Source organism: Triticum dicoccoides, chromosome 1A (genome assembly GCF_002162155.2).
Source record: "Triticum dicoccoides isolate Atlit2015 ecotype Zavitan chromosome 1A, WEW_v2.0, whole genome shotgun sequence".
NCBI classification, from domain to species: Eukaryota; Viridiplantae; Streptophyta; class Magnoliopsida; order Poales; family Poaceae; genus Triticum; species Triticum dicoccoides.
Genome location: NC_041380.1, coordinates 598037671 through 598063904, shown reverse-complemented (window position 1 = coordinate 598063904; position 26234 = coordinate 598037671). Strand labels below are relative to the sequence as shown.

At 45.8% G+C, this 26234-nt stretch overlaps 2 protein-coding genes and 1 pseudogene across 2 annotated transcripts; 2 read left to right on the top strand and 1 right to left on the bottom strand.

The window, feature by feature from the left end:
* Positions 1 to 9677: 9677 nt before the first annotated feature.
* Positions 9678 to 13480, top strand: LOC119294562. The gene is made up of 9 exons (XM_037572768.1): positions 9678 to 9913; positions 11108 to 11222; positions 11313 to 11419; positions 11767 to 11892; positions 12006 to 12126; positions 12230 to 12314; positions 12419 to 12532; positions 12625 to 12664; positions 12938 to 13480. Exons 1-9 carry the CDS (start codon positions 9734 to 9736, stop codon positions 13088 to 13090), a joined length of 1041 nt encoding a protein of 346 aa, XP_037428665.1. The 5' UTR covers positions 9678 to 9733; the 3' UTR covers positions 13091 to 13480.
* A 344-nt stretch (positions 13481 to 13824) lies between these two features.
* On the bottom strand, positions 13825 to 15058 carry LOC119356785 (annotated as a pseudogene).
* Positions 15059 to 23430: 8372 nt separating this feature from the next.
* LOC119356775 (AAA-ATPase At3g50940-like) lies at positions 23431 to 25285 on the top strand. Its single transcript, XM_037623764.1, has 2 exons — positions 23431 to 24462; positions 24599 to 25285. The coding sequence occupies exons 1-2, from the start codon at positions 23431 to 23433 to the stop codon at positions 25283 to 25285; spliced, it is 1719 nt and encodes a 572-aa protein (XP_037479661.1).
* The last annotated feature ends 949 nt before the right edge of the window (positions 25286 to 26234 follow it).

Sequence of the window (26234 nt, the reverse complement as noted above, 5' to 3'; positions counted from 1 at the left end):
GATAGTTTTTTTCCAGTTTTTTGTTTTGTTTTTTGCATTATTTATTTTCTTTTATTTTTTAATCCTTTTTGCTTTTAGGTCAAAAAAATTATAAACTTTCTGTTAGTGCCATTAGTTTTAGAAAAATTATAAACTTTCTATTAGTGCCATTAGTTTTCAAATTTGAATAGTTAAAATTTGAATTCTTTGAAATTTGTGTGAATCACAAGTTTGTGATTAACTTTACTATAAAAATAGTTTTTTTCCAGTTTTTTTGTTTTGTTTTTGCATTATTTATTTTATTTTATTTTTTGCTTTATTTTTTAATTCTTTTTGCTTTTAGGTCAGAAAAATTATAAACTTTCTGTTAGTGCCATTAGTTTTAGAAAAATTATAAACTTTCTGTTAGTGCCCTTAGTTTTCAAATTTGAATAGTTAAAATTTGAATTCTTTGAAATTTGGGTGAATCACAAGTTTGTGATTAACTTTACTAAAAATTGAGCATAGATGCGCCTATAGAGAGAATTCAACCTAAATTCATAATAAATTTCTATGAATTTCAAAGAAATTCACTCTGAATTTAGGTCAAATTCCCTGTATAAGGGCATCTATTTTCACTTTGAGAGGAGCTCAATAAGGCAGAGAGGGACGGGCTTATAAACCGGTGTGAACGCCCTTCGGTTGGCGAGGTGGGACTAAACTCTGACCGCAACGAGGACTAACCCTTTAGTGCCGGTTTGTGGCACAAACCGGGACTAATGGTCATGGGCCAGGGGCGAGGTGCATTGGTCCCGGTTGGTGCCACGAACCGGGACCAATGCACCCCTTTAGTCCCGGTTGGTGGCACCAACCGGGACCAAAGGCCTTGTGCTGCCCCGCGTCAAAAGTTTAGTACCACCTCGCTAGCTGAGAGAGCTCGAGAGTGGTTTATAAGCGCTGTTGCGCCCACCCTCTCGAGCTCCTCCCAATTGTAGGCTTTCGGGCCTAACCATACGTTGTGTGCCTGGGGGCCTACTGGGCCTCCTGCGGGCCTGAATCCCGGCCCATGGTAGGGTTTCTAGTCGTATTCAGGCCGTGGGGGCCCAGTAGGTGGCAATTTTTTTGTTTTCTTTGTTGCTTTATTTATTTTATTTTGTTTCTACTTACAACAAAATACTTATTGTTGCTATTTTTATTTATTTTATTAAAGTTTATTTTTAATTATTTTTCTTTTAGGTCACAAAAATTATAAACTTTCTGTTAGTGCCATTAGTTTTCAAATTTGAATAGTTAAAATTTGAATCCTTTGAAATTTGTGTGAATCACAAGTTTGTGATTAACTTTACTATAAAAATAGTTTTTTTCCAGTTTTTTGTTTTGTTTTTTGCATTATTTATTTTCTTTTGGTTTTTGCTTTATTTTTTAATTCTTTTTGCTTTTAGGTCAGGAAAATTATAAACTTTCTGTTAGTGCCATTAGTTTTAGAAAAATTATAAACTTTCTGTTAGTGCCATTAGTTTTCAAATTTGAATAGTTAAAATTTGAATAATGGTATTACGAGGGCCGAACCATAAGACATTAAACCATTTCAAATGAACTCTGAAAAAGTTGAAAGTTGGCATGGTATCATAATTTCACCCACATAGCATGTGCATGTACAAAACGGACAATGGTATCATACTCGTCTATTATAGAGTTGGCATGGTATCATCATAATAGTTGCGGGAGAAAGTCTTCACTTTTTCTTCGCTTGTGTCATTTGCTTATTGCGCCGTAACCATGGATAATCTTCATCGTTTATCAGGATGCTTGGGTCAGCCTTGACTTTGAAGGGAGGAATTTCATGAAACTTTTCATAATCTTCAGACATGTCTGTCTTGCCCTCCACTCCCATGATGTCTCTTTTTCCTGAAAGAACTATGTGGCGCTTTGGCTCATCGTATGATGTATTCGCTTCCTTATCTTTTCTTTTTCTCGGTTTGGTGGACATGTCCTTCACATAGATAACATGTGCCACATCATTGGCTAGGACGAACGGTTTGTCAGTGTACCCAAGATTTTTCAGATACACTGTTGTCATTCCGTACTGTGGGTCTACCTATACCCCACCTCCTGACAGATTGACCCATTTGCACTTAAAAAAGAGACCTTAAAATCATGTCCGTAGTCAAGTTCCCATATGTCCACTATGTAACCATAATATGTGTCCTTTCCCCTCTCGGTTGCTGCATCAAAGCGGACACCGCTGTTTTCGTTGGTGTTCTTTTGATCTTGGGTGATCGTGTAAAATGTATTCCCATTTATCTCGTATCCTTTGTAAGTCAATACAGTCAAAGATGGTCCCCTGGACAACAAGTACAGCTCATCACAAACAGTGTTGTCACCTCTGAGGCGTGTTTCCAACCAACTGCTGAAAGTCCTGATGTGTTCACATGTAATCCAGTCGTCGCACTGCTCCGGGTGTTTGGAGCGCAGACTGTTTTTGTGTTCATCGATATACGGGGTCACCAAGGTAGAGTTCTGTAGAACTGTGTAGTATGCTTGAGACCAAGAATATCCGTCCCTGCATATTATTGAGTCCCCTCCAAGCGTGCCTTTTCCAGTCAGTCTCCCCTCATACCGCGATTTAGGGAGACCTATCTTCTTAAGGCCAGGAATGAAGTCAACACAAGACCCAATGACATCCTTTGTTTGATGGCCCATGGAGATGCTTCCTTCTGGCCTAGCGCGGTTACGGACATATTTCTTTAGGACTCCCATGAACTTCTCAAAGGGGAACATATTGTGTAGAAATATGGGCCCTAGAATGACAATCTCATCGACTAGATGAACTAGGACGTGCGTCGTGATATTGAAGAAGGATGGTGGGAACACCAGCTCAAAACTGACAAGATGTTGCGCCACATCACTCCTTAGCCTTGGTACGATTTCTGGATCGATCACCTTCTGAGAGATTGCATTGAGGAATGCACATAGCTTCACAATGGCTAATCGGACGTTTTCCGATAGAAGCCCCCTCAATGCAACCGGAAGCAGTTGCGTCATAATCACGTGGCAGTCATGAGACTTTAGGTTCTGGAACTTTTTCTCTGGCATATTTATTATTCCCTTTATATTCGACGAGAAGTCAGTCGGGACCTTCAAACTGAGCAGGCATTCAAAGAAGATTTTTTTTTCTCTTCTTTCGTAAGAGCGTAGCTGGCAGGACCTTCATACTGCTTCGGAGGCATGCCGTATTTTTCGTGCAAACATTGCAGGTCCTCCCGTGCCTCAGGTGTATCTTTTGTCTTCCCATACACGCCCAAGAAGCCTAGCAGGTTCACGCAAAGGTTCTTCGTCACGTGCATCACGTGATTGAAGAGCGGACCTCTAGGTCTTTCCAGTAGGGTAGGTCCCAAAATATAGATTTCTTCTTCCACATGGGTGCATGTCCCTCAGCGTCATTCGGAACAGCTAGTCAGCCGGGACCCTTTCCAAAGATTACGTGTAAATCATTGACCATAGCAAGTACGTGATCACCGGTACGCATGGCGGGCTTCTTCCTGTGATCTACCTCGCCTTGAAAATGCTTGCCTTTCTTTCGATATTGATGGTTGGTCAGAAGAAATTGACGATGGCCGAGGTACATATTCTTCATATATTTGTCCAGGTATATACTTCCAGTTTCATCTAAACAGTGCGTGCATGCGTGGTATCCCTCGTTTGTCTGTCCTGAAAGGTTACTGAGAGCGGGCCTATCGTTCATGGTTACAAACCGCAACGCGTGCAGGTTAAATTCCTCCTGTTTGTGCTCATCCCACGTACGTACACCGTTTCCATTCCACAGTTGTAAAAGTTCTTCAACTAATGGCCTTAGGAACACATCAATGTCGTTGCCCGGTTGCTTAGGGCCTTGGATGAGAACTGCCATCATAATGAGCTTCCGCTTCATGCACATCCAAGGAGGAAGGTTATACATACATAGAGTCACGGGCCAGGTGTTGTGATTGCTGCTCTGCTCCCCGAAAGGATTAATGCCATCCGCGCTTAAACCAAACCATACGTTCCTTGGGTCACTTGCAAACTCAGGCCAGTACTTTCTCTCGATTTTTCTCCACTGCGGCCCGTCAGCGGGTGCTCTCAACTTCCCGTCTTTCTTACGGTCCTCACTGTACCATCGCATCAACTTGGCATGCTCTTCGTTTCTGAACAGACGTTTCAACCATGGTATTGTAGGAGCATACCACATCACCTTCGCAGGAACCCTCTTCCTAGGGGGCTCGCCGTCAACATCACCAGGGTCATCTCGTCTGATCTTATACTGCAATGCACTGCATACCGGGCATGCGTTCAGATCCTTGTACGCACCGCCGTAGAGGATGCAGTCATTAGGGCATGCATGTATCTTCTGCACCTCCAATCCTAGAGGGCATACGACCTTCTTTGCTGCGTATGTATTGTCGGGCAATTCGTTATCCTTTGGAAGCTTCTTCTTCAATATTTTCAGTAGCTTCTCAAATCCTTTCTCAGGCACAGCATTCTCTGCCTTCCACTGCAGCAATTCCAGTACGGTATCGAGCTTTGTGTTGCCATCTTCGTAATTGGGGTACAACCCTTTTTTGTGATCCTCTAACATGCCATCGAACTTCAGTTTCTCCTTTTGACTTTCGCATTGCGTCCTTGCATCGACAATGACCCGACGGAGATCATCATCATCGGGCACATCGTCTGGTTCCTCTTGATCTTCAGCAGCTTCCCCCGTTGCAGCATCATTGGGCACATCGTCTGGTTCCTCTTGATCTTGAGCAGCTTCCCCTGTTGCAGCATCACCGTATTCAGGGGGCACATAGTTGTCATCGTCCTCTTCTTCTTCACCGTCTTCCATCATAACCCCTATTTCTCCGTGCCTCGTCCAAACATTATAGTGTGGCATGAAACCATTGTAAAGCAGGTGGGTGTGAAGGATTTTCCGGTCAGAGTAAGACTTCGTATTCCCACATTTAGGGCATGGACAACACATAAAACCATTCTGCTTGTTTGCCTCAGCCACTTCGAGAAAATCATGCACGCCCTTAATGTACTCGGAGGTGTGTCTGTCACCGTACATCCATTGCCGGTTCATCTGCGTGCATTATATATAATTAAGTGTGTCAAAAACCATTACAGAACATCATGAATAGATAATTAAGTGACCAAATTAATAGAAGTTCATCATCACATTAAAACCAAAGTACATGCATAGTTCTCATCTAACAACATATAGCTCTCCAGAGCATCTAATTAATTAAACCATACATTGAAACTATGTAAAACATTTCAATGCGAAAACAAATGCGATCATAATCGCAACCAAGGTAACAATTGATCCAACGGCATAATGATACCAAGCCTCAGTATGAATGGCATATTTTCTAATCTTTCTAATCTTCAAGCGCATTGCATCCATCTTGATCTTGTGATCATCGACGACATCCGCAACATGCAACTCCAATATCATCTTCTCCTCCTCAATTTTTTTATTTTTTCCTTCAAGCAATTGTTTTCTTCTTCAACTAAATTTAACCTCTCGATAATAGGGTCGGTTGGAATTTCCGGTTCAACTACCTCCTACATAAATAAAATCTATGTCACGTTGGTCGGCATAATTGTCATAAACAATAAATGAACCAAATAGTTATAAAAAGATAATGTATACCATATCTGAATCATAGACAGGACGAGGGCCGACGGGGACGGATACCAAAACCATCGCACTATATAATAACAAGCAATAAAATAGTAAGAAAATTAGACAAGTATCTATCTAAAGTAAGAATTTTTTCTTTCAGAAAGAAGATAAGAACAAGAGGCTCACCACGGTGGTGCAGGCGACGAGATCGGCGCGGGCGATCGACGGCGGTGAAGACGGGAATGGGACGTGACGGGCCGCTAAACCTAGACAAATCTCGAGGAAAATGGAGTTTTGAGGTCGAGCTTCGACAGGAGAAAGCTTAAAAAGTGTGGCTCGAGCATTTCATCGAACACCTCATGTGCATAGGAGGTGAGGTAGAGCACCACAAAGCCCTCCCCTCGCCGGCCAGAGAAAAACAGAGCACTAGAGCGCTCTGCTCACGGGCGAGGGGTATATATAGGCACCTCATTGGTCCCGGTTCGTGGCATGAACCGGGACTAAAGGGAAGCCTGTGGTCCCGGTTCAAGCCACCAACTGGGACCAATGGTGGTAGGCCAGGAGCGAGGCCCATTCGTCCCGGTTCGTCCCACCAACCGGGACCAAAGGGGCCAGACGAACCGGGACCAATGCCCCCACGAGGCCCGGCAGGCCCGTGGCCTCACGAACTGGGACCAATGTTGGGGAACGTTGCAGAAAACAAAAATTTTCCTACGATTTCACCAAGATCCATCTAGGAGTTCATCTAGCAACGAGTGATCGGATTGCATCTACATACCTTTGTAGATCATGCGCGGAAGCGTTCAAAGAACGGGGATGAGGAAGGCGTACTCGACGTGATCCAAATCACCGGAGATCCTAGCGCCGAACGGACGGCACCTCCGTGTTCAACACACGTACGGTCAGCGTAACGTCTCCTTCTTCTTGATCCAGCAAGGGGGAAGGAGAGGTTGAGGAAGATGGCTCCAGCAGCAGCACGACGGCGTGGTGGTGATGGAGCTGCAGTACTCCGGCAGGGCTTCGCCAAGCACTATGGAGGAGGAGGAGGTGTTGGAGAGGGAGAGGGAGGCACCAAAGGCAAAAGGTAAGAAGTCCTCCATCTCCCCCACTATATATAGGGGGGCCAAGGGGGGCGCCGGCCCTAGGAGATCCAATCTCCTAGGGGGGGTGCGGCCAAGGGGAGGAATCCCTCCTCCCCAAGGCACCTAGGGGTGCCTTCCCCCTTTGGGACTCTTCCCTCCTTGAAACCCTAGGTGCATGGGCCTCTTGGGGCTTGTGCCCTTGGCCCATGTAGGCCAAGGCGCACCCCCTACAGCCCATGTGGCCCCCCGGGACAGGTGGCCCCACCCGGTGGACCCCCGGGCCCCTTCCGGTGATCCCGGTACAATACCGGTGACCCCGAAACTTGTCCCGATGCCCGAAATAGCACTTCCTATATATAATTCTTTACCTCCGGACCATTCCGGAACTCCTCGTGACGTCCGGGGTCTCATCCGGGACTCCGAACAACATTCAGGTTACTGCATATACATATCCCTACAACCCTAGCGTCACCGAACCTTAAGTGTGTAGACCCTACGGGTTCGGGAGACATGTAGACATGACCGAGATCGCTCTCCGGTCAATAACCAACAGCGGGATCTGGATACCCATGTTGGATCCCACATGCTCCTCGATGATCTCATCGGATGAACCACGATGTCGAGGATTCAAGCAACCCCGTATACAATTCCCTTTGTCAATCGGTATGTTACTTGCCTGAGATCTGATCGTCGGTATCCCAATACCTCGTTCAATCTCGTTACCTGCAAGTCACTTTACTCGTACCGTAATGCATGATCCCGTGACCAGACACTTGGTCTCTTTGAGCTCATTATGATGATGCATTACCGAGTGGGCCCAGTGATACCTCTCCGTCATACGGAGTGACAAATCCCAGTCTTGATCCATGTCAACCCAACAGACACTTTCAGAGATACCCGTAGTATACCTTTATAGTCACCCAGTTACGTTGTGACGTTTGGTACACCCAAAGCACTCCTACGGTATCCGGGAGTTACAGATCTCATGGTCTAAGGAAAGGATACTTGACATTGGAAAACTCTAGCAAATGAACTATACGATCTTGTGCTATGTTTAGGATTGGGTCTTGTCCATCACATCATTTTCCTAATGATGTGATCTCGTTATCAATGACATCCAATGTCCATAGTCAGGAAACCATGACTATCTGTTGATCAACGAGCTAGTCAACTAGAGGCTTACTAGGGACATGTTGGTGTCTATTATTCACACATGTATTACGATTTCCGGATAACACAATTATAGCATGAATAAAGACAATTATCATGAACAAGGAAATATAATAATAATGCTTTTATTATTGCCTCTGGGGCATATTTCCAACAACCAATGCCCCCATGGGTCCCGGTTCTGGACTGAACTGGGACTAATGGGCTGACCCGGCCTGAACCAAAGCCCTCTTTTCTACTAGTGATTCTCAGGGTTTAAAGGAGACTTCACTAAGAATTACAAATGGTCGGAATAAAAACCAATATTGCACTTGTTGTACCAACAAAAACACCACGGTAACTATGCAGCACACTTACACAAGAGCATGTAGATGTAGCTAAACCAAAACTACTAACTAGGTAGCCAGTATTGCGAACCAACATGTGGTTGGATGGTTAGAGGGACTGTGGTATCCCCAGCCCGTCAGGGTTCAAGTCCTGGTGCTCGCATTTATTTCTGGATTTATTTCAGGATTTCCGGCGATGCGCATTCAGTGAGATGTCGGGTCAGTCTTTTGAAAGTGCTCATAGGGGTAGGGTGTGCGTTTGTAAGGGTGAGTATATGCGCGTGTATATGAGCGCTTGCGTCTGTACTGTATTCAAGAAAAAAAACTAGGTAGCCAGTATCGTACAAGAATAGCGCCACAACAGTGCAAGCAAAATGTGGACTCATGGATCTGGTGGTCGGGGGGCAGCGGACGGGTGGAGTTGCGACCCCTGTGGCCAGAGGACGGGGTGCGCGAGGATGGTGGCGGCAAGGAAGAGGGTGTGCAGGTGGAGGAGTGCAAGGACGGACTGCGCGCGGCAACAGGTGGTGAAGCGGCGACGCAGATAGGGTGGGAGGGTGAGGGTGGCACATTGAGGACCATGGGTGGAGCGGCAACTGTGTATTAGGTTTGGGTCCTTGATTTTGGGGGCTGGTCTAAATTGAACGGCGTAGCCGAAATTTCCCCCACTCGCGCGCCAACATTTCAGGTACTTGCATTGACTGCTTCACACGTGTTCACCTACGCCGACACTTATCTTATGTGCATACAAGCTACCAATGCTGGCCCTTGGTCGTGCCCATGCGTCTACTTACGTCGAGTGAGAAACCTGCTGCCAGATGAATTGTTGTTGTCGTTAAGATGTTGCCGACACATAATTGGTCGACGATGGTGCATGGTTGCCGATCGACAGATGATGCGACAACAAAGCTACATATCTATGCCGGCAAATGCTGTGTGGAGACCAGTGGACCTTTGCCTACAGAGGTGTGTCGCCAAAGCTCCACCGTGGTGCAGTGACAGTTGCCGCGCAGGCTGTATTGAGAGCAGAGTTTTGCTCTTGTAAGAAAACCAGATTGTTGTAGTAGTAGTAGAGATGTGGCTGAGCTTATATCAATGGAACCCCAAGGTGATTCAAACAAGACATTCAAACAACACCAAATGATTCGTGGATTCATTGTGAGAACATAATACACACTCGAGTGATTTGCTTTCTTAGATTATCTGTAGTCATGAGCTTCTATTATCTTATACTTTCTCCGTTCCTAAATATAGTTTTTGTAGAGATTCTACTATGAATCACATACGAATGTAGAGACCTGACGCGGACGGATGGCGGGATTCGCATTCGCGCAAAACACAAAGGGCCGACGACGACGACAGAGCCCCTGAACAAGCTGGACGGCCCAGATTCCCAGCAAGGAGCATCTACAGGCCCAGCGAGATCGATTCCATCCATCCGCCAAAGGCCCAAAGAGCGAGCGAAGGGGAAAGAAAGAAGACAACCAACCACCCACCACTCCCAAGTCTCCAAAGTCGCCGTCGACGCCACCAGCAGCAGCGCGGCCGAGATGGGGGGCGGGGACGCGGCGGCGGAGCAGGAGGCGAAGCGCGCGGCGGCGGCGGCCTACGACTACGAGGCCGACCCGCGCTGGGCCGACTACTGGTCCAACGTCCTCGTGCCGCCGCACCTCGCCGCCCGCCCCGACGTCATCGCCCACTTCCGCCGCAAGTTCTACCAGCGCTTCATCGTGAGCATCTCCCCCTATCTCCCCTTCCCCCCTCGCTCCGGTCGATTGGCGCCTAGCTAGTACCTAGTAGCCCGAATCTGCCGCCGCCCTTCTGTGCCGCGGCTTGCTGGATCGCGGTACCCTAGTCGGGGTGCTTCGCGGCAGGCCGCCTGCTCACTAGTTGGCGCCGATCTGTTCGTGCTGCTCGTCCTTGACTATTTCAGACCGGGAGATGTCTTCAGCTGCTGCTTAGTGCTCTACTAGCTGAGATTAGTACAGATGGAGGTGTTGTAGCTCCTTTTGCTGCATCTCGAGATCCAGATGCTCGCTTTGGTGCTGAATTTTGGTAGCAGAATTGGACTACTCCCGGCAGGCAGGTCGCAGGCTGTATTCAATTGCGATCTGCAGGCGTTGCTTGTTTTAGGAAAATGCTACTACTTACTAGTAGCTGATTAGCTAAGGGGAGGTTTGCTGTTGCTTGTTGCTACAATAGAACCCTCTCTCTGGTGTTCTCCAGGTCGACCGGTTACTGCTTCTCGAGCCTCAGCAGGCTCCAGATACGCTTGTTCGCTTGAACAAACCAGCTGTTTGGTAGATATATACATTTCCTTCTTGCTGCCTCTCTGTGGGGTTGCGATTTTTTACTCCATGTCGGACGTGGCAGAGTCTAGAAGATGGCAAACACAGTTATCTACTTGAATATGGCCATTTCTGAATACCCCCCCTGTGGGTTTCAATCATATCCTGCAAAGGGTGGTGGTGTCTAAAGCTGGTCGGGTTGCTTTCTTGATTTGATAAGATCGTGATTTGTTGGCCGCGGATCGCTATGGCTTCCTTGTCATAAGTTTGAAAGTGCTGTTTCCATCTGCTACTTACTATCAGTTTAATGAGATTGGAGGTGCTGTAACTTGATGTCACAACCCTCTGGTGCTCTCTGTTGCTGCATCTTGAGCTCAAGCTCGTTCAAACCTGTATTATTTCATCAGCAGGGAAACCTTAGTTAAATTGCTCAAACAAACCATCTGCTAAGTAGATGGACATGTTTCTTCCACTGTGCGGGGAGAGTTAGTGTTATTACTCAGTGTCAAAAAGTTTAGATGAAGAACACAAGTTTGACACTTGAATTTGGTTGTTTCTTTCATTACCGATACGAGTCATATCCTTCAAACCATGATAAGGTCTAAATCTGCTTGGTTTGCTTTCTTGACTTGTTAGGATCGTGATTTGGTGGTCGAGCCTATGTCAACCACTGGTTCCACTCAGGCGAGCAGGCCAGACATAAGGTCTTCACCTTCAGCATCCAGTGAGAGTGTCAGGGCTCGCAATTCAGGTCAAATATACTGCACTTTTACTAGCCATATAAGATCCAACGATTTCATGGACTGTGTCTGACAGCTGAGTTCATACATATCATGTGTAGGTTCTAGTTCCAGATCAGCTGCCCCGCCACCAGCAGCACCACAAGCAGGGGCTGCAAACCCTTTACGTTTCGATGCAAAGACTATACATTTCTCCGTAAATGCCTGGGTAAGGAAGAAGCCACCTTTCTCTTCACAGTATGAATGCGTAATTATGTAATATTTGCTGAAAGGCGCAAATTCATTGGTTCTGGTTGCTCCTACACTTACGGCAGACCTTGTGGACAACCTAGTTTGCTCCTACAATTACGGTGATCCTTGCGGACAACCTGACATGTCATCTCTCTTTTTAGTCTTCTCCTTATCAATACCTTCATTCTGCATTGGAAAATCACCTCTTATATGTAAATTATATAACAATGGTTTGTGCATGTTACCTTTGTTCTTACCTTTATCTCTTGCTTGTTGGTATATTGTAGTTGAGCATGACATGCCCAAACTTTTCCATCTGATCAGGTACTGGTTGTTGCTGGTCTGGGAATGCTTCCGATCTTGCCAAAACATCTTGCAGACAGAGCTTGCAAGCTTTCGTTGCTGGGAACAGTCCTCTCCTCAGGATATTCGTTATACAGTACCTATGGGGTAAAATACCTTCCTACCTGAACCTTGAATGGTCCATCCTATTTTTGTTGTGTTTCTTGCCCTGATGACCCTGTTGATCTAATTCACCTTTTTTTTCCCCGTTGTGCATGAAGAAACCAAGAGAATTGAACATGGCTGCAATTCAGGGTTGGTTGCAGTCAGTACTTGGAGCCAAGGACTTTATCCATTTAATGTTCTCTTTCTTGCTCGTCACATCTCAGCTGCACTTAAAGAGTAATATACAGTTTTTCTCTTGCAAGTTCATGATTCTGATATCTGTTTTCCGAAACTTTCACATGAATGTTTACAAGTTCCGATCTTCCTTTTTTTTTCAAAGTTGCTGCGCTACCTGTCTTCTGCTGGGCGCTTGATCATGTTGCCAGATTCCTAAGGCGTAACTTTTCCCGCTCATCTTTCTACAGGTAGTTATCTGTTGAATTATCTCTGAATTCCATTTGTGTAGTTTGCTGCACAACCAGTCTCCACTGCCCTGTGGCTAACATTGTCTTTCTGTTATCTCGTTTAGGGGATACTTGGAAGAGCCTTGCCTTTGGGTGGAGACAAACAACACCACGCTCAGCCTCCTTAGCTCGAATGCTGAACTTGCCTTGGGGTTCCTTCTGATCATATCACTGTTCTCGTATGTTGCTCTGACTTTCCTTGGAATCATGAAGACTTTATTTCATCTTAGTTAGTGCATCTTATGACTTACAACACCTTGTTATCTTGCAGGTGGAGGCGCAATTTCATCCAGACATTCATGTACTGGAACGTAAGTTATCTTCTGCACATCTGATCTTTATATATGTTCTCACTGATTCCATGCATTCACTACATAGCTGGGGAATAAATAACGCGAGGCACAATTTGATGTGTTTTGTGGCATGTTATCAAGCCATAGTTGAGTGTACACCTAGCAACCATCAATCTTCAGCTAGCGGCGCTTCCTTTAGCAGTTGCGACTTTGTTATGCTGATAGTTGCCTTTCCACTGCATCGTCACTTACTGGTCGTTTTTCCTGGCTTGCTTGTCTGTTATTATTCAGGTGCTGAAGATGATGTACCGCGCGCCCGTGACATCCAGCTACCACCAGAGCGCGTGGGCCAAGATCGGGCGGACCGTCAACCCGTACATCGACCGCTACGCACCGTTCCTCCAGACACCCATCTCCATGGTCCAGCGGTGGTGGCTCAGGTAGCGAGCGAGACACGGAGGAATCTGGCATGCGAGGCCTGTGGCGGAGAGGGGAAAAACATATACTATCTACTACTACTACTAGTAACTAGCATCGACCTTCCCTGGTGATTTCAAACTATAACGCTCGGAAGTCGGGACTCGAAACACGACGTGTACGTGGTTGTGCGCTTTATTCCCATGTTGGAGTGGTAGGCTTGACAATGAGAATGGTTGGTCGACTTATGCATCTCAGTACCTCTGTGGTCCTGTGCCGTGCCGAGCTTTTGGAAGGTGCCTTGGAGTAGCCTGAACTTGAATCACGGTGCTGTCAGACCATAGTCCCTGATTTGTGGCGAGTACTTTTGCGTTATACTGGTTTAGTTCCGTGTATCATACGTGGTTATCTGGTGTAGTTTGTATGGTTCCGTATCATCACTGGTAGAATTCCCCACTGTTGATGCTTGCTTGAATTCTCCACTGTCTTGTGGAGCAGCCAAGTTAAAGGCCATCCATCCAAACAGATGTAGTATGTGAGCTATCAAGTTGTCAGTTGGGAAATTTATAAATCTATCTGGATTCAACGAACAAGCAAGTGATTCATTTTGTTTCGTTCGAACTCAACCAGCAGCAGAAACACTCAAAATTCCACACGCATGTACAACTTCTTCCGCTGGAAATCTATCCATCTTTTCTTGCATCATCCTTGTTCCCATTCCTGTCTGAACTAACAGTAGCAGAAACTCCAGAAAAGGGTATTCAGTTGCCATCGTCTCCAACGTCTTCAGGACTCCGGCCGATGGCGTAGCGGTCTTTTTTGGATAGAATCATGGAGGCTGACGCACAACGCCTTGGCCAGCCAGCAGAGCGCGCAGAAGCCGAGGCCGCCCAACCATGCGAAGCGGCAGACCGTCGAGTTCACGGCGGCGGCTAGCCCAGCCATGGGAAGACACCCCTGGCGAGCACGTAGGGCGGTGATCAGCTTCGTGATGACAGGCGTGCACACGTCCTGGAAGAACCACCACATGGGCCTAAGCTCCGCGGAGAAATCTTCCTTGGCCCGGTTGAGTTTCGCCTCCCACCTTTCGTCGACCAAGCACTTTGATCCATACTTGCTTCAAGATCCTCCCCAGGAGCCAAGTGCGGAAGAAGGTTGTAGCTGGGAATTCATCGTTGGACCCGACGACCAAGGGGGATATCAGTGATAGATCAACCAACAAACCAGTCAGGAGAGGAATTAGAACGACGACGCTCTGGCAGCAGACATGATCAAGTTAGACTCAGCTTCAGCGTAAAATAGAAGAAATATATAAATTCCTTACCCATATGAAGAGAAGTACTCCCTCCGTCCTTAAAAAAGTGTACTTCCAACTTTGTTAAAAAGTCAAACTTTTATGTTTAACTGTATTTATACAATAATAGACCAACATTTATGCCATCAAATTAGTAGCATTAGATTCAGGATAAAATATATTTTTGTCATATACATATTTGGTTTCACAAGCATTGATATATTTTGCACAAAATCGATCAAACTTTAAGATAGTTTGAAGCTCCAACAAAGTTGAAAGTACACTCTTTTAAGAACAAAGGGAGTAGAGGCCTCTTCAAAGCGAGAAGGCATGTCCCCCAGGAAGTCACACGAGCAGATAAATCTCGAAAAGCGGCAATTATATTTGATATGACGCAAGCTCCAACATCGATAGCAAATAGATCTACAAGAAAAGATCTGCATGAGTAGGAGAAGATAAAACATTGTACTTCCATTGCAAAAAGGCATATGTATGGGGGGAGCAAATGGCCGGCCGCTTAGCCGACAAAATATTATGAATGTGGCTAGATCTCATCGTCAATCCACCAAATCCCGGTCAAGTGACACGACATATAAAAACAAAGTAAGAAAAAAAACTAAATGAAATTTCGCACGGATATCAACCAACCGAGCCTTCAGCCGAACCGAGATTAGCAATCCTGAAATATCATATTACGGCATCTCTACTATATCAATGGATGGAAACCGTAGCAAATCATGCATGTACCAAATTGATTTCTTTTAAGGAAAGGAAAATCCAAAACGAGGGCATGTATGAATCGACCGGGAGAATATAAATACTCAGGAGATGCTACGAGAATCGATCGGATCGGAGATTAAGAAGACACACAGCGTCACAAGAAAGGACCTCGCCGCGAGATGGGTGGCCCTTGTTCTTGTCCTCGTTTCGCTGGTCGCCTCCGCCTCCGCCTCCGCCTCCGCGAGTAAGTTGTATCGTCGATCGATTCTTGTTGCATTATTACGCGCTGCCAGCCTTCTGGACTGACGAACGCTTGATGATTCTGTTGGTTGTGCTGCGGCGTCGTCGGGGGAGCCGCACTGCTGCGTAGACCACCACGTGTGGGGCAACGCGCTGGAGAACAAGGGGTGCAAGCGGGAGGAGAAGGACGACGAGTGCGACGCGTGGTGCCAGTCGGCCTGCCGCGGCGGCGAGTGCAAGAGGCGCGACAAACTGCACTACTGCCACTGCTACTGCTGACCTCGATCGCACGCACGCTAGCTACATATCTCCAATTCTGCACGCGGCGACCCTTGATGCATGGCACCTTGCTTATTGCTGTGTGAATCGATTGTTTTGCAATAATTAATATAAAGTAACTAGATGGTACTCCGGGGATTGCTGCCGGAACACTTGCTCAATGCCAAGATCCCTACTACTTGAATCATCAATTGGAAAACACGATATATAGATTATACATACGATAGAGAAAACAAGCTTGTTTCCAAACACACATGAGAGCTAGCTTGGACCATATGGATGATACGCAATAAGATGATCATTGAGAGGGTCTTTCTTAGGCGTGCCTCTAACTGAATTTTCAAATTTGTTGCATTTTTCGTCACTGGCACCCGTTTTCTAGATAGCGAACTCGCGGTTGGATGGGCCTTATGATGGACGCCATGACTAATGTCACTCGCCGTCATGCCTCATTGCAGGCCTCTCGAGACTCTAGCCACTTGGTGGTCCTTTTTCTTATTTCTTTTATGCTTCTTTGATTGTGTTTATGTTGATGCCCCAACAGACTTTTTTATTCCTATTCGACACTTGAACTTGTTGTATGGACGTGGTGGCCGCCTTATTTATAAAGCGAAGCGAAATCATATTCCGAGAGGGTTATTTTATATAGACTAGGTATTTGCATGTGCGTTGCCATGGGGTATAAATATTATAACGCATTAGCCCATAATTTACATGTCCATATTATATGATTGTGTAAATATTTTTTTATCAAATTCTGCATGTGATTTTATTTTATAATCACTTATTGACTTGCCAAAGAAAATATAGTTTATTTGGTAAGTCAATAAAAGATGAGACAATTAAGACAATTTTCAAGGAATGATCATCAGGAAAAATATGAAATGTTGGAAAGCACTTCGTCTGGTAGGAAAAGTAACGCTGTTCTTTTCTAATTTTATTTATATAAGTAGTAGAGATTTCAGTACAATAGTAATAAAATAGGACCTGAATTTCAGCGAGCGTCAGATTTTTAGACATTGTAAATCGAATTTTTATGGAAAATATTCGCCGAGGAAGACAGATTTAGTTGGAGTATGGCAAATCTACCTAAGTTCATTTTCTACCAGGAAATTATCGTGCTTGCAGAACTAAATTCTAAAATCGGATTTTTAGCATTTCAAAGTATATGCACGCACCTTATATATGCATAATATACTAGTATTATTACGGGTTTTTTAGGCAAACTAGTACTGTATAATTAGGTGGAGATGTGAAGTCCTGGACTTACATTGGTGCTTGCCTTTTCCTTCTCTTAGGAACACATACAAGTAAAAGGATAACGATAGCCCTCCCAATAACTACTTCATTTTCATTTATGAATTTCATAGTAATAGAAATCCATATCCTTCCGAGACAGAATTTAGAACTTGCTATCCGCTTGCCTAATAGGCAAAGATAGCTCTTCTCTAGCCCGGCTAGATAACAAAACAATGAAATAGCACGCCACTGTGGTGATAAATCTTCTTAATGAAATCTTACTGATTCGACTCGTGAACCTTTTCCAAAGAGTAGTGGCCTTCGTTCGAAAGGTGAAAACAACCAGTCAATACCTTATATAGTTTTGGTTGTACGCATCATGCATGGATATTAGACTAATAATGTTATAATGGAACATGATTTTTATTCCGTTGTTTTTGTTTTTTGTTTAGAAGATGCTCATGAACCACTTCGTCTTGACGCGCCACCCGCCGGTCGTAGTAGCAGTTCACGTCCGGCACCTTGGATTGCTGCACGGCCCGGCCTTGATTCATTAGCTGCGCTGCTTTTGTGAGTTCCAGTGGCGTGAAACTCCGAAGGGAGAGCCCGGAGGGAGCTTATTCATTCCTTTCGTGGCTTGCCATGCCGTCCAGGTCTAGCATTCCACTCTAGGGTAAACTAGTTTCTTCTTTTTCTTGCTTACACATTCGATTCTAGGCTGCATGACAAGTGTTGGACGATATGCATAACCCAAAAATAAGTTTAACTCCACTAAATTTAGAAAATCGGCTAGAAACAATCAGAATTTTATGGAGTAAAACTACTCCACTACCATGTACGCGACCGCTTACTCATCTATGTTTTAGGGGATCGGCTAGATATGCTCTTCGTGGGGTGTATACGACAACCTTATGATGAAGGTCATCATACACGATAAGACTGACACAACGGTGTTTTTTTGGGTCTGTTTAGGGCACATTTAGACGTGTCATAAATATTGCATATATAAGTTTTTTTAAAAAAGGGGGACTCCCCGGCCTCTGCATCAGAACGATGCATACGGCCATCTTATTAAACAAATAAATAGGTTTCAACAAGATCTTAAAGTCTCAAAACGAAAAAAGAAGAAGAGCTCACACAGAGCCAAAAAGGTTAGAGGCAATCTAGTCAAATAAAGGACGCCACAACCGGCTGGCAAAAGAGAGGTAGGTAAACTAATTGACTATTCTATTACATGACCACCATCCAAACCGGTTGGAGATATTCCGAGCTACCATCTCCTAGCGGATAGATCCAGTAACCAAACGCTCTCTGGCCTCCGTCGGGGTGAGTAGCGACCACAAACGGATCAACGCCGTGGCTCGGAAAATAACCTGTAAAAAATGAATGTTTGTTGTCCTGTTAAAAACTAAATCATTTTTGCAGTTCCATACTGCCCACAATAAAGCACAGACTCCTAGGCGAATATGTCTCGCTGTTAAGCCACGTTAAGCCACGTTCCAAATAACGTGTTGACAGAACTCGATGGAGTAATATTAAAAGCAATATGAATTGTCCGCCATAAAACTTTGGCTAGCGGGCAATCAAGAAAAAAGTGTTTGATCGTTTCATCCCGATCACAGAAACTACACCTAGTAGATCCTGTCCAATTACGTTTTGTCAAATTGTCCTTGGTTAAAATAACTTGTTTATGGACAAACCACATAAATACTTTGATTTTGAAAGGGACTTTGACAGCCCAAACATGTTTAGAACTAGGAATCGAGTTTGAATTGATAACATCAAGATACATTGATTTAACTGTAAATACTCCAGACCTAGTAAGCTTCCAGCGTAATTTATCGGGTTGTTGCGAAAGCTGAATCTCCATCAGGCTACTTACTAGATGGAGCCATTCTTCCCAACGATTGCCCACTAGCGTCCTTCTGAACTGTATATTAAGGGGGATAGATTGAAGTACCGTTGCAACGAACACCTCACGTTGTTGAACAATACGATACAGAGACGGGTACTAAATGGCAAGGGATGTCTCTCCGAGCCAAGTATCCTTCTAGAATCGCGTACTAGCACCGTTACCAATGATAAACTTTGTCCTATTAAACAAGGTTAGTTTGACTTTCATAAGCCCTTTCCAAAAAGGTGAGTCAGTCGGCCTTACTGTCACCTGAGAAAATGTTTTGGAGTGGAGATACTTGCTACGGAGGATTTGCACCCAAGTGACATCAGTCTCGCTCGATAACTTCCACAGCCACTTGCTGAAAAGACATCTGTTCTTGACCTCAAGATTCTCAATACCAAGACCCCCTTGGTCTTTCGGTCGACATATGATATCCCATTTGGCGAGACGGTATTTTCTTTTTAGTTCATCACCCTGCCAGAAGAATCGTGATCAATAAAAGTCCAGTCTTTTCCTAACTCCAACTGGGACTTCGAAGAACGACAAAAGAAACATAGGCATACTCGTGAGAACCGAGTTAATCAGAATTAATCGGCCTCCATATGACATGAGCTTGCCCTTCCAGCAACTCAGTTTCTTTTCAAATTGGCCCTCAATGCACTTCCATTCTCTGTTAGTCAGCTTACGATGGTGGATTGGTATTCCTAAGTATGTGAAAGGTAAGGCCTCCAAATCGCACCCAAACAATTGCCTATATGCCTCTTGTTCGTCATTGGCTCTACCAAAGCAGAACAACTCGCTTTTGTGAAAGTTAATCTTTAACCCGGTCAATTGTTCAAAGAGACATAACACCAGCTTCATATTTCTCGCTTTGGCCAAGTCATGCTCCATAAAGATGATTGTATTATCGGCGTACTGAAGGATGGACACACCTCCGTCAATGAGATGAGGTACCAGGCCACCCACTTGACCAGCCTCCTTAGCCCTTCCTATCATGATTGCCAACATATCAACTACAATGTTGAACGGGATAGGGGACATCGGATCTCCTTGTCTCAGGCCCTTATGTGTCTGGAAATAATGACCTATTTCGTCATTCACTTTAATTCCAACACTCCCTTTTTACGTATACGATTCAACCTCGCGGCGCCAGGCTTCATCAAAATCTTTCATACGCAATGCCTGTTGAAGGAATGGCCATTTGACTTTGTCGTACGCTTTTTCGAAATCCACCTTAAAAACAACTCTATTTAATTTTTTCGAGTGAATTTCATGAAGCATTTCACTATAGCTCATATATAAGTGACTCAATCAATATAAAAAGAAAAGAAGTAAAGAAATACTCATACGGATCTTCATGTAAAATCAGTGATATAGAACTTAGATGTGCAATAGCAAACCCGGTCTATAGAGCACAAGCCAATCTATGTTAGGAAGGTATCGCGGGATGTTTGGTCGTTTGCGACTCCTCGCCCACTCTCTGAACTTCTTTTTCTTGAGGGCGATCCAAGTCAAAACGCCTCCCTGGACTCAACCCTAGAACTACATAGGAGCTGTAGTGCCCTCCCCTTCATTTCACCCAATTGAGAGAGAATGCAGTACATGCCTACGGAAGGGCTTATAAACATGAACAGTTAGTCTATGGTGACCTTTGTCAATCGTCAAAGGTGAAGTGTCTAGTCCACGTGGAGTCAAGTCAATCCATCTAATCCTTTCATGAATCTGTCTTGCATACTTGGGTCCTGCTAGGCTTAATCATTTGTTTGATTCAATTATATGAATTATAACCCGTAGCAACGCACGGATGCTCTACTAGTCCCTATCAGATCGTCAGTCCCGCGTAGCATTTAACCACCCCTACCTGGCTGCCTCTTCCCAACTGCGCACTGTCTCTTACACATACGGCATAGCCTTTCGGCTAGTAAGGGTGTCATCAGGAACGATGTAGCGCTCGTGATCGGGTAGATGCAATCACCACAGAAACAACACGTACACCCAAGAGAGGAAGTACGTGGACGATTCTCCACGGATCAGCAACAAACTAGAGACGGCGTCTCTAATCCCTCGCCAAAAACACAAAGCAATAATTTAAGCTCCTCGACAAAAACATACGAATTAACTCGCTACGGGGAGATACCCCGGCTTGCCAGCCTTTGTTCGACAACCAAAAACTCAAACTGCCCCCCTAACGATCCGATGTGATATAGCTATAAATACTAGTCCAGCCGGCCGGACCGATCGGAACCGACTTGTACTACCTTCTTCTAAAAATCCTAACCGAACCAATTCTTGTTTAATTACAACCGGCCAATTAGGCACGGCAATTAGGCACGTAAGCCAATTAACCTTTTCTAAGAAAAACGTGTACATGCTGGAGTCCTTTGCTTGGACGCACACGTTACATGCATGTAGGTTTCTTTCGGTAGAAATTAGCATACATGCTTTTGGACCCAACAAACGTACGGAGGCCAGGTAATCCCTTCTGCAGTTTACCTGTCCATGTTGTACAGTCTGACAATCTCGTCATTTTAACTTGTTGACGCAGTGCAGGCACAATATACTTCTCCTGTCTTCCAGGCTTATTAACAAGATCAGTACTGACAGCATAAGGGGTCACATCATTACTAAAAAAAATTCATACAGATTTTTTAATCACATAATAATCTATCGCCTACTAATTCTTTTAACTCTAAAATCACCAAGATTTTCACTGTGCTACAATTAATCTGAATACACAAAATAGTACGTTAAATATTTCCCTGCAAATATGAAAATAATAGAGCTGCAGAAATTTCTATCATTATTTTCAAATTTATTTTTCTAATGACAATTTTACTAAATAAATAACACACATATTTGTTGCTATTTTATCATGTGCTGATATTTTTAAATTGTATCTACCTTACCACGAAATATATTCTCTTCACATTTTATTTCATGTGTCCGGGTGAAAAAAAAGGTCAGCACGAAAATTCTTTTATCACTAAAACCACCATCATTTTACTGTGATACATTTCAATCTGAATATACAAACCATATCGTTTTCCCTGACTCAAAGTAGTACATTAAACATTTCTAGTAAAATCCTGTTTATGGAGCCTGTTAACTGGTGCTTCTATTGTTTTTATTTAAAAAATCTCGTTGGTTCTTGGTACTGCGGTCAGTGTTCGGCTATACACAAAGGTGATTCCCTTACAAATAATATTGCTTCAATCATAATTTCATTCAACAAGTTCACAGCTACTCCCTCCATTTACTTATACGAGGCCACTATAAAATATATATTTTTGCATCTATACAATGCCGCCTATAGTAATCGAGTCAAAATGAATAATATTTTTTTTGTAATAGCAACCTATTTAATGCTTGCATGCATATAGTCTTACTGACAATCAACTACTTTCTTCACTCAGTTTCCTTCTATGCATGTGTCGTATTAATGATCTTAGTAAACAAAGAGAAAAACTGACTTACAAAGCAGGCATTAAGTTTTACATTGATCCTCCCTCCGTTTCTAAATATAAGTCTTTTTTTAACACAGTACAAATGCAAACACCTATACATACATGCATACACTCACCCATATGAACGCACACATGCACACTCTACCCCTATGAGCACCTTCGAGAACTAAGCCGACATATCATCTTGAAATTTACGAAGTTGCTGTAGGCGCCTCGTCGTTGATGGGAACATCTTCTTCCACTAAAAGCGCATCGCCGGAAATCGTGAAAATAATCCATGAGTAATAATGCGATCACCAACACCTGAACCCTGGTGGGCTGGAGATACCACTGTCCCTCTAACAATCCAAATACAGGTTGGTTCCCAAATAAAAGTCTTTTTAAAGATTTCAATATTAACTATATACAAATGTATATAGACGTAGTTTAGAGTGTATATTCATTCATTTTGCTTCGTATGTAGTTCATATTGGAATATCTAAAAAGACATATATTTAGAAACAGAGGAGATACCTACAATTGAGTTTGTGGCTTTGTATAAAAAACAAAGATAATAATTCGAAGACCCTAGCTTGCACGGCGGCCCTCGCGAGGCAGAGCAAGCACCCTCTCTACCTCGTAGGGTTTCATTGCCTCCCGTCAAAGGCCGATCCGCCTCATCCCTGATGGCCTTAGGGCCATGACAGTACGGTGGATTCAGGCCCTTGCTAACGAGAGGCTCCGTTTTTAGATGTTGCTTTGATTTTGATCGGACTCATCGATGGCCTCTGCGACCATCTGATCTGATTTTGATGACGAGGCTCGGGCAGAAACCGCCAACCATAGTCCATGTTTGCAAATTGGTCCCTGTTACAATCCTTTGGACCGGAACAAGGGGCCTCGCCTTGATACATGCTCAGCCAGCCCCTGCCGCACCGGGCGACTCCTACGGATCGCCTCGTGCCGATGCCCGCATAGGGTGAGATTCGGCCTAGTAGCAAATTTGGCAAGTTTACACACAAAAAAGGTAAATTTGGCAAGTTAGACAGCCACGTGTAGTTTGATCTCTAATCTGTCAAGTCCTTCTTTTTTGAGAAATCTGTGTCCTAATATGATATACGGAGTACAACACTACCACGATTGTCCCAACCCCAAGAAAGAAAAGGATTTATCAGGAGGAAGACGCACGCACGCCTTGTCCTACCTTCACGCTTCGATCCGCTCCTCAGTGCTACCGTCGATCAAGTCCTGCGGCATGTCGTCCGGCGAGTATGAGCGCTACGTGGCCATGGCGGCAACGGCGGCGGGGGCGGCGATGGTCATCAACGGCCTGATGAACGAGCTGCTGCCCTACGAGCTCCGCGACGCGCTCACTCTCTCCACCGCCGACGTGGTGCGCCGCCTCCGCGCCCGCCTCTCCCCCACCCACACCGTCGTCATCGACGAGGCCGAGGGCCTCGCGCCCAACCAGCTCTTCGACGCCGCCCGCGCCTACCTCGCCTCGCTCACCGGCACCGCCTCCGCCGCCCGCCGCCTCCGCGCCTCGCGCGTCGACGAGGCCCAGGGCATCCTCGTCACCATGGACCACGGCGAGGAGACCGTCGACGTCCACGACGGCGTCACCTACACCTGGCGCCTCGTCTCCCGCGACGTCGCCGGTAACAGCGGCTCCTTCGCAAGCCACGGCTCTGGCGCCGGCCAACACGGGCGCCGCGGCCCTCACGGCGGCTGCCACAGATCCTTCGAGCTCAGCTTCCACAAGAAGCACAAGGAGCAGGCGCTCGCCTCGTACCTCCCGTTCGTCGTGGACGCCGCCAAGGCCATCCGGGACCGGCACCGGGACCTCAAGATGCACATGATCGAGTACGACGCGTGGACCCCCGTGGACCTCCGCCACCCCTCCACCTTCGACACGATCGCCATGGACGGCGACCTCAAGCGGTCCGTCATGGACGACCTCGAGCGGTTCGTCGGGAGGAAGGACTACTACCGCAGGACCGGCAGGGCGTGGAAGCGCGGGTACCTGCTCTACGGCCCGCCGGGCACCGGCAAGTCTAGCCTCGTAGCCGCCATGGCCAACTACCTCAAGTTCGACATCTACGACCTCGAGCTGACCGAGGTCAAGTCCAACTCGGACCTCCGCAGGCTGCTCGTCGGCATGAGCAACCGCTCCATCCTCGTCGTCGAGGACATCGACTGCAGCGTCGATCTGCCACAGCGCGGCCACGAAGGCGGCGAGAGGCGTGCCAGGCACAGCTTCATCGGAGGAGAAGACAACGAGGACAAGGTTTGTCTCAATTACTAGGAGTTCAATCACGATCGATCATACGTATTCATGCATAATATTGGGTCTTTGATATCTTTTTTTTTACCATGTATCAATGCTTCCGGGGATGAACTAATTTGAGTATTTTGTCGAACAGATGACGTTGTCCGGGCTGCTCAACTTCGTCGACGGGCTGTGGTCGACGAGCGGGGAGGAGAGGATCATCGTCTTCACCACCAACTACAAGGAGCGGCTCGACCCGGCACTGCTGCGGCCTGGTAGGATGGACATGCACATCCACATGGGATATTGCACCTCGGAGTCCTTCAGGATCCTGGCCAGGAACTACCACTTCGTCGAAGATGACCACACCATATATCCGGAGATCGAGAAGCTGATGGAGGAGGTGCCGATCACACCGGCAGAGGTTGCCGAGGTTCTGATGAGGAACGACGGAGCCGACGCTGCGCTTAGTGATCTCGTCGGGTTCCTCAAGGCAAAGAGGGGAGAAGTCGGTGCGAGCAAGGGCGTGAAACATCATGGAAACAACAAGGTGGAGAAATATGAGCAGACAATGGTGTTGTACTGCACTCCGGAGTACTTTAGGGGCGTGTCCCGTGACTACCAATCACTTAAAGACCGTGCCATGATTCCCGAGGTCGAGCAGTTGTTGAGTGAGGTGCCGACCACGGTCGAAGAGGTCACCGATGTTGTAGGGAGGAATAACGGCGGGGCGGACGCCGCAATCCGAGATCTCATCCGGTTCCTCAAGGCAAAGAGGGGTGACGCCGGTGAGAACAATGGTGTGAACCAAGATGGAAACCACAATGGTGATAATAAATAGGAGAAGACAATGAAATCATATCGTGCTCTGGACATTTTACAATATAGAGGATTATAGAAGCAATTATAGATGATCAAATACTCTGCTATATAAATGTACTCGTGCCAGACTAGTTCTTGTTATGAATTTTCAGCATTTTTTCAAGCAACTAGATACATCTTGCTAACATTCTTGGAGCTACTAATAAGGCACTTAGAGCATCTCCAACAGGCGTCCAAAAAGAGCTCCGCGCACTAAAAGTTTAGTTTTTTGGCGCCGGGCAGCTCCAGCATAAACTGTAGCGCTAAAAGTTTTTGGGCACGCGCTGAAAAACGCTATCGCGCGCAGCATATTTTGGGCGCCGGATTGCGCGCGCTTCACAATTTGCACTGTCTGCTTTTTGGGCGCGCGTTTTTGGGCGTCTGCCAAAGCAAAGTTGGTACCGGCGCATTAAAAGTGCTACAGTGTGTTGGAAATATGAGCAAATTACTACGAGATTTAATCCGAATAAACAGAAGATAAATCATGACTACAACAACAGAGATTGAACTAAATCATGTGAACTAGCATAGCAGATGAACAGATCACATCTAGGGCACATACTAGAAACATGAATTCTACCACGATCTCGAACAGCAAGGATAGAATCACATACGGTGCAGCGGGAGCAACACCGCCGGCGTTGACGTTGTCACCCATGTCGTTGAGGACGAGGTTGCCGAGGTCGGGGAAGAAGTTGTCATTCGCGAAGTCGTCGCTGCCAGCAGTTGCGTGGGTGCGCTCCCCAAAAACCTGATCGCCCCTCTCCCGTACAGGATCACGAGAGGCGGGGTTCCGGAGGCCTGCTGTCCCTTCTTCCGGTGCACGCCGAAAGGAGGGATGAAGAAGACTTACTTAGCAACGCAATGATCTGAAACGGTGGTGCGAAACCATACGAAGCGGCGGCGGCTAGGGCAGACGTCTGCCTGAC